The sequence below is a fragment of the Corvus brachyrhynchos genome, unplaced genomic scaffold, assembly GCF_000691975.1.
Source record: "Corvus brachyrhynchos isolate BGI_N302 unplaced genomic scaffold, ASM69197v1 scaffold220, whole genome shotgun sequence".
NCBI classification, from domain to species: Eukaryota; Metazoa; Chordata; class Aves; order Passeriformes; family Corvidae; genus Corvus; species Corvus brachyrhynchos.
The window spans coordinates 6,353,237-6,361,813 of record NW_008236209.1 but is presented as its reverse complement, the minus strand read 5'-3'; the positions used below and the strand labels follow the sequence as shown (position 1 = coordinate 6,361,813).

At 60.9% G+C, this 8,577-nt stretch overlaps 1 protein-coding gene across 1 annotated transcript in view; it reads left to right on the top strand.

Moving 5' to 3' along the window:
- Positions 1 to 8,577, top strand: part of STARD8 (StAR related lipid transfer domain containing 8) — a 41,909-nt gene that overhangs the window by 29,612 nt on the left and 3,720 nt on the right. Inside the window, exons 3-7 of the mRNA XM_017741841.1 lie at positions 3,192 to 3,263; positions 4,601 to 4,682; positions 5,763 to 5,826; positions 6,113 to 7,452; positions 8,094 to 8,267. Coding sequence (XP_017597330.1) covers positions 3,192 to 3,263; positions 4,601 to 4,682; positions 5,763 to 5,826; positions 6,113 to 7,452; positions 8,094 to 8,267 — 1,732 coding nt within the window. The remainder of the gene's footprint in view (positions 1 to 3,191; positions 3,264 to 4,600; positions 4,683 to 5,762; positions 5,827 to 6,112; positions 7,453 to 8,093; positions 8,268 to 8,577) is intronic.

Here is an 8,577-nt window from a genome sequence, read left to right as displayed (position 1 = left end):
TGTGGGCGCGCTGCCCCTGGGCTGCACCAGGGAGATGCCACAGCGCAGTGACTGCAGGAAGGGGATTGGGGAATTTTGTCCTTTTTTTTCCACTTCAGTGTTAGTTTTCATCCTTTTTTTCTGGCACAATGGGAGCCTCTTCTCTTCCTTCGTTTTTGATTTCCACCCCGTGCTGGGGGCGTTGGGGGGTCAGGGTTCCCTGGCTGGGGGCGCCCAGGCTTGGGGCGTGTCTGATGGACCATGGTGGCACTTGGGTTACAGTCCCTGCCCCTTGCTGGGTGCAGGGGATGGGAGAGCAGCTGTGGATGCCTTTCCTTGGGAAATACCATCCAGCCTCAACAGCTGCTAGACAAGGGCAGAGGCTTTGCTGGGGGGGTTCTCTGGTGGGTTGTGCACCATTGGGAGCTTTTTCCACTGAGGGTGTTGGTGCTGGTTTCCCCTGCGGGGATGTCCAGGTGTTTGCTGAGGACTCATCTCCCACGGAGAGCTTCCTCTGGAATATGAAACATAATGGGGCTGCTGGTGTGCCTTCCCTGCCTGCAGTCAGGAAGCTGGTGGGATTTATCCCCTTGTTTCTCAGGGATGCATGGACTCTGCCGGTCCCCTGTACCTGCACCTCCCGCTATGCAGCTGAATGGGATGGTTTCTGCACCATTTAAACTGCAGATCTCAAAGATACTGAGTTGCTATATGCTCCTGGAAGTTATCTTCTGACCAGTGGAGGCAAGGAGATGCTCTTTGTGCCCTGCTGAGGGTGGGTGTAGTGTTTGGTGAGTCTGTATTAGACATCAGAGAATCCTGGAGATGTTGGAAACCCATCTCTGTTGCTGCTACCTGGGGCTCGGGCTGAGCTGGGTGGGAGGTGAAGGGTCTCTGGGCAGCAATCCCTGGGGTCAGGCTGGATTCCCAGTGGAGGCTGCAGCCAGGGATGTGTGCTGGCCTCAGGTCCCATCCCCCTGCCCTGCCTGTGAGGTTCCTGCGAGGTGACAGGGAGGGCTGGGAACACGGCTGGCATGGGTGACCCTGTGCCCAGCGTCCAGCCATGCCCCATGGCAGGAGTGTTTGCCTGCCCGGCCTTTCCTGCACTTCCCTGGGAAAGCATGTCCATGGGAAGGGCAGGAAGAGGAGGAAGCTGGCTGCTGACTCCCTCTGGGACAGGACACTTGGAAACCTTTTCTGTGACAGCACTTCTATGTGAGAAGGGGTCAGCTTGGGCTGTCAAAGCCCCCCCTGCTCTAGGGGCCTTCTCCCTGTTTGAGGGGCTCTGGGGGGATGCAGGACTTGCCACAGCGGGAACCTGGCTCCCAAAGAGCTGAGGAGAGGCAGAGGCTCGGGGCCCTGGCCCCCAGCCAGCCCCTGCGTGGGGGAGGCGGCAGAGGGAAGGAAATGTCGTGCTCTGACTCCGCGTTTCCACCAGGATGAGCGGTGGCCGAGCCCAGTCCCGCGCAGAGCATCCTGCTGCAGCCCTGCCCTGGCTGCGCCCGGCCTGACGGGGCGGCTGTGGCCACGCTGGGTGTCACCGGGCTCCGGTGTGGCCCCAGTCGGTCCCCAGCCATGCTCTGGCACCAGCTGAGCCCTGCTGCGGGCAGGGGTAAGCGCTGCCACGGCCCTGCTCCTGCTGCCCTCTGCCAGACCCGTCCCTGGGGCAGGATCCATGGCACAGGTGGGAGGTTGGTGGTTTTGCTCATGGCTGGGGGCACACAGAGCTGCAGGAGCTGGCTGGGATTGGCCCCATGGAATTTCCATTGGGAGAGAAGGGGGAGCAGAGTTGAGCAGGAGCGGGAACTGGCAGGTCCGTTGGCAGGGGCTGTGGGAAATGCCTGTCCCTGGGTCCTGTCCACCCCAGGAGTGTGGGAGGGATCTGCTGCCAGAGCTGGCATGGCCAAAGAGCATTCCCAGGGACCACCAGTCTTGGTGCCCTCCTGCTGGACAGATGCAGCCATGGGGTGCCCTGCCCACGGGGTGTCGGGTTCTTTGGGAGGGATGTGGTGCTCCACGTGGACCAGCTGGCCCGGGATAGCTCCAGGGTTGAGTTCTCCACTGGGATTGCTGGGTCTGAGCCCTGTTGGGGGCAGAAGGGGTCAGCCCTGGGTTTTGGCAGGACTCATGGCATGGCTAATGACAGCTGTGAGGTTTGGACCCAGATCCAGATGCTCATTCCAAAACTTCTTCCCAAAACTTGCCAAGTATTTGGGTCCAGGGTTTTGGCTTGGTCCTGTCCTGAATTGAGCTGCTTATTTGGAGCTTTTTTTTTCACTGCTGTAAGCTTGGAATTGGGAATGCAAACTGTAGCCAGAGCTCTGGGCCGAGGCAGTGGGCAGATGGGGATGGAATCGGGGTATTCCAGTGCTGGGTGGGTCTGGCCTCAGCCCACTCTGTGCTGGGTGGTGCCTCCAGGAGAGACAGGCCAGACCCTGAGGCTGCCAAGGGATTTTCTGCCCTTGAGGTCAAATGTTGTCACCCTCAGCAGTAGAAACGTCATGGGGCCAATGGGTGCTGACACTTGGCAATGACTTGCTGTGGCTGTGGGAGCTCTGGGCTGCTTTCCCTCAAGTTCTCTAAATTGGAGGAATTTCCCGGGAAATACTGCTGGCTGCTGAATGGGCTCATTTGGGTGAGGCTGATCCCTGAGTGAGGGGTGGGAACCATCTGGGTGAGGGGTGAGGAACCCCACCAGGGGTTTGGTGCCCACTGGGATGAACACCAGCTTGAAGAAGAGGTGGGAAGGGCTGGGTGGTGGGAAGGAGGTGGGGAGGAAGGGCTCCTTTGGCACACTTTTCTAGGGGATGTTTGCAGAAGTGATCAGCCCCGAGCTTTGATGAGCTCTGAACTCATGATTACAAAGAAAGATCTTCTTCTCCTGCCTGGCCAAGAACTGTGTTTGGTTTGGTGGGTTCAGAAACAAAATGTTTCATCAGAAGGTTAAAACTGTGTCTTGTGGCCCTGTCATTCAGGTGGCATCACTGTCACCTCCTGCTCTTTGCCCAGTCCTGGCAGAGAGCTGCAGCTGAGCTGTGTCTGCCCAGGACCCTGCTGCTGGTGGGACCCCCAGCTCTGCAGCCATGCATCTCCTCTGCTCTGTGCACATGGAACGTGGGCTCGGTGTCAGGGCTCTGGGGGGAGTGGGCTGCGTTCTGGAGGTGTTGCTGCTGCTAGTGGGATGCTCAGGCTGGTTCTTTGCTTTCTTCCAGAAATTGAAGCCAAGAAAGCGTGTGACTGGCTACGGGCAGCGGGATTCCCCCAGTATGCCCAGCTGTACGAAGGTGAGAGCTGCCTCCTGCCTCTGACCCTGCTCTGTACCTGCTCAGAGCCTGTATCTCATCCAGATTCCAAGCGGGGCTGCAGGGACAGCGCCCACAGCTCCAGGGAGAGGAGGGAACAGAGGGGATTGTTCACTTGATTATATGAGTGTGTGTAACACTTTGAGCCCTTGGCCATGGCCTGGAGAACCAGCCAGTTAACTTCCCTGCATTCCTGAACTTTTCCCCTTCAGGCAGGGCTCTGAGGAATCCTGGGGCGGCTGCTTCGGCCAAGGGCAGCCAGGCTTTGGAGAGCCATCAGCTCTGAAGAGGTTGAGGGAGTGTTTCCCGTGGGTGGGAGCGTAGGGGCAGCCAGTGTAGGTAATGTGGAGAGCAAGCGTGTTCTCTCTCCTTCCATCCCTCCCCATTCCCACAACCCCTGCCCTGCTCCAGCCTGCCCTTCCTGAGCACTCAGCGAGCCCTGCCTGGAGCAGACCATGTCCCTGCGCCTCCCCGGTCACGGGGCACGGGCATTACCCAGCCGGCGTTCCTACTCCCAGCTCCTGTGCCAGGCGCCCAGGGCAGTGGCAAGGTGGCTGTGGCGGTGGCTCTTGCCTGAGGCTCAGCTGTGTTTACTTGGAAGCCGTGCTGGGATCCTGATCCCGGCCGGGGCCGGTGCGAGGAGCGGTGGCTGCAGCCGGCCCCGTCTGGCTGGACAATAGCGGGAAGCGGGGCTCCGGCGGCCGCCGCCACGGCCATTGTTCGGCTGGGCACTTCCCCCGCCCCCCGCAGCACCAGCCCCCTGGTGATGCCTTTATGAGCAGCATGTTTGCTGCCAGTGCCTATTTTGGGAGGCAGGCCCCACGTGCAAGGACAGGCTGGGTTCCTGCCGGGATACCCAGCCCCAGGTGCTGGCCCCAGACAGTGCTCACAGCTGGGCAGCGAGGAGCGGTGCTGGTGCTGGAGACCAGTAATGAACCAACCCTTCTCCAGCCTCTCTCTACAGAACTTCCCACATCCTCCAAGTGTTTCCCTCTGTTTCCCTTCCTGTGGTGATAACACTCCATGGCTTCATGAACAGATGGATTGAGACCCTTGGGGTGGAGGGTCCAGGTCCCACATGCACGATCCCAGCAGAGCTGTCCCTGAGTGCACAGGCATGAGCAGGGAACTGAATGGAGGCCCTCAGGCACCATATCATACCTAGAAATAGCTGTGCCCAGGGACCCTGGGCATGCACCACCTCCAGGTCTTCTCCAGCCACTTGGGTTTCTCCTCCTCTTCCCATGCCCGCTGCTGCCCTTTGTCTCTGATGGAGCAGCTGGCTCGGGATCTGCCACTGATGTCACTTTCCTTCCCAGAGTCATCATTCCCTCTTGACATCAGTGCTGTGAAGAAGGACCACAGCTTCCTGGACCAGGATTCCCTCAAATCCCTGTGCAGGTAACACTCCCTTGCCCCCTTGCACATGGAATCAGCACGGGGATGTGCCACAGACAAGGGCAGCTGTCCAGGCTGATGGGGCAGTGGGTACTGCGGGGTGCCTGATGGGGCAGTGGGCACTGCAGAGTGGGTGCCTGATGGAGTGGTGGGCTCAGTGGGGTGCCTGCCTTGCACCCTGGCTGGGCTCAGAGCCCGTTCCAGCGCTTTGGCTCCCTCTGCAGTGAGAACTCCGTCGTTCAGATCAGGGAGCGTTGCTGGTGTTGGGTGGTTCCAGGGAAACAACAGGTTTTTATGCTCCGTGTGACGCTGGTCATCCCGGTACCGGGCAACGCAGCCCGGCCGGGCGTTTCCACCTGGGCACGGCGCTGCTGCAGCTGCAGTCTGGGAGCAGCCGCAGGAGCTGCCTGGAGTGGTGTGCAGGGAGCAGCGTGTGGGGGACTCGGGCAGCCAGAGCTGGCACCCAAAGCAGGCCGCTGACCGGATGGTCTGTCTGGACGGGCCGTGTGTCACTCAGTGCTGCTGAGGGTGACTCAGCCCTGCCTTAGCTCTCGGGACACGTCATCACAGCCGTGTCCCTGCGCTTCAGCGCTGTCCCTCCCACTAGAACAGAGAAGAGGTGGGAACAAGGTCTGTTTCTTATTTCCCGGCAGAGAGGCTGCTGTGCTGGGCAGGAGGGGATCCCCGCGCCGTTTCCTGGGTGCAGTGAGGCAGGAGGTGATGGGAAATCTCCGCCTGTCCCTCCCTCTCTGAACTTTCAGGTCCTTTAGTCATTCCCTGTCTGGGGCGCAGGAGTTTCTGAGGTGATTTTGCTTTAATAATCTGGAGCAGGTCACCCCTGCCCACTTGCAGAACCAGTGGCCCCAGCAGCTGGCATGGGCATGGCCTGGCTTGGGATACCATCTGCTGGCATTGTCCCCTTGTTGGTCGGGTGTCCCTCTGACCCGTGGAGCGAGTGACAGGTGACAGGCACAGCCAAGGCTCTGAGGCAGGAAAATTAAAAGAAGCCAAAGCCATCCCTGTGTCCGCAGCAGGGCTGGGACAGGGGCTGGGACCAGGGTAAAGCCGCTCTGTTTCTTGCAGGAGGCTGATGACCCTGAACACTTGTGCCTCCATGAAGCTGGATGTTCACTTTCAGCGTAAACAGGTAAGTCCCGGATGCTTGAGGCAGGTGAGGGGCTGAGGGGTGCAGGGGATCATGTGCTCGATGGCAGGGCAGTGTCCTGGTGAGCTGCGGGACTGCCCTGGGCACAGAGTGGCTCCTGGAGGCCTCTGCTGCCAAAGGGGTCCCGAGCTGGTTAAAGGGAGTGAACACGCTGCTCTCCTCCCCACCTGGCGCCGTGCTGGTGGCTGTGCCCCTCTGAGGTGTGGGGATGTGCTGGCCCTCCTTGGCTCCAGCCAACTGATCATCCCCTATTCTCAACTGCCCACAGAATGAAGACTCTGAGGAGGAAGACCAGTGTGCCATCAGCAACCGGTGGGCATTCCAGAGGGACAGCAAAAGATGGTCCCGGGTGGGGTCTGCTGATGTCCTGTCCCAGGGCTCAGAGGCCCTGAGCTGCACCATGCACCCGGTGTCCAGCCGTGAGAGTGTCCTCACGGACCTCAGCACCAACCCCGAGGCCACGTCCCTGCACAGCACGGGCAGCGTGGGCAGCGTGGGTGGCACGGGCGGCACACTGGGCACTGCGGCCACGCCGTCCGAGCCCCCGTCCCCCCTCTGTGCCACTGTCAACGCCTCCAGCTGCAGCCGGAGCGAGGGTTCTGCGAAGGAGCAGCCCTCAGGGCAGGGAGGGGGCTCTAAGGAGAAGCTGAAGAAGCGACGGTCTCGCAGCTTCCTGAAGCGGATTGAGTCCCTGCGGAGGAAGGACAAGCAGAGACCCAGCCCAGACAGGAGGGTGGCTCCACACAGCAGCGCCACTCTCCCACCGGGATGGGGCTCCCTGCAGAGTAATGGGGACCTTGCAGCCACCAGGACCAACTCCTCTAAAAGAGGGATACCTGCCTCTTTCCACAGCAAAAAACACTTCTTCTCAGTATCGTACAGGACTAACCGCCTGCTCGGCCCCGCGGGCACCAAGGGGAGCTCTGACCCCAAACGCAGCGGAGTCTACCTGGAGGACTACGACACGGCCACTGCTGCCGAGTGCCAGCGCCGGGCTCGCCATGGCGATTGCCTGGTCTATATCCCCTGTGACCACAAGCCCGGCACCTTCCCCAAATCCCTCTCCATCGAGAGCTTGTGTCCCCTGGGCGGCAGCTCCCTGGCCCACTGGAACGCAGGGAGCGCGGCTGTGGGGCTGGGCGAGGGCGGCAGCAGCAGCAGCGTGGAGGGCTCGTCCTCCCCGAGGGGCTTTGCCTGCCGGCGCCGCGGCTCCTGCAGCTCCCTGGGCAGCCGCGTCAGCGTCTACGACAACGTGCCGGAGTTCGGCAGCAGCGAGGATTTCTGCAAGGACGGGGAGGTCACCTTCGAGAACCTCGACGACATCCTGCAGCACATGTGGGGGCTGCAGCAGAAGGTGGAACTCTGGTGTAAAGCCATCTCCTCTGGCCTGGATGGGGAGGAGGGGGGCGAAGAAGAGGAGGATGAGGAGGAGTCGGACTCGGGAGGGGAACCCTCCAACCTGCATTTCGAAGAACAGTCCATGTCGGATGTTGGCACCTCTGCCAGTGACTTTGATAGCACCGGGAACTCCCTCAACGAGGCTGAAGAGATTGAGACACGGGAGCGCCGAGATTCGGGGGTGGGAGCATCACTCACAAGACCCTGCAGGTATCAGAGAATCCCAAGATGGTTTGGGTGGGAAAGGAACATCGAGACCATCTCGTTCCACGCCCCCTGCTGTGGACAGGGACACTTGCCACTAGACCAGATTGCTCCAAGCCCCGTCCAGCCTGGCCGTGAACACTCCCAGGGACGGGGCTGCTGCAGCAGGGAGGGGTGCACAGCCCATGGGTGTGGGGAGCAGCGCCGGATCCCGTCCTCGGGGGCCTGGACGACCGTCCCTTCCCGGGAGGCAGAAGTGGGCGGAGCGGGGGAATGCTGCTGGAGCCGCACGGTGCGGGCAGGGGAGCGCAGCGCGGGGCGCTGGTGCGCTCTGGTGGCCGCAGGACACCACTGCCTCCGCTGCCAGCACTTCCAGCAGGGACACCGCTGCCGGTCCTGTCTGCCTGCACAGACCCGTGATTCAAAGGTTTTTCATTAACTAGTAACAAGCGTAAACGCAGGAGGCACGTGCCTACCCCTGTACCAGTGTTCCCTGGGGCTTTACCCAGGAGAGCTACGGCTGCTGCCGAGTTCTGTGGCTTTCCTCACCCAGTTTGGCTGGTGCTGGAGGGTGACGTGGCAGTAACCATGAAGGAATAGAGAGCAGTGGGGGTTTCCTTAGCTGGGAATGTCCTGTGTGTCCCCAGAAAGCTGCGTTGGCACAGCTTCCAGAACTCACACCGGCCCAGCCTGAACTCGGCCTCGCTGGAAATCAACCGCCAGTCATCGGCCCAGCTCAACCTGCTCCAGAAGTGCTCCCTGCTCCGGCTCACTGCCATTATGGAGAAGTACTCCGTGCCCCACAAGCAGGCCTGGACGTGGTGAGCTGGGGCGAGGGGGACCAGGACGGGGCCCACAGGCTGCAGCTCGTGCTGTGCCCCTTGCCTGGGGCAGCTTCGGGGTGTGGAGGGGAAAAGCCAAACCAAGGGCTTTCTGCTCTGGCAAGTGTGAGCCAGGGCTGAGCCCCAGGCTCCTGGCATCATCTGGGCATCCAGGGGGGCTCCTGGCATCATCTGCCACTGGGGGGGCTGCAGGTGTCCGTGGGGCATTAAAAGTGCTGCAGCAACATAAGAGAGTGGGACAGTGGTTTATTTTCATAGCCAAGCATCAAAGCATTTTGGCTTAATAAAA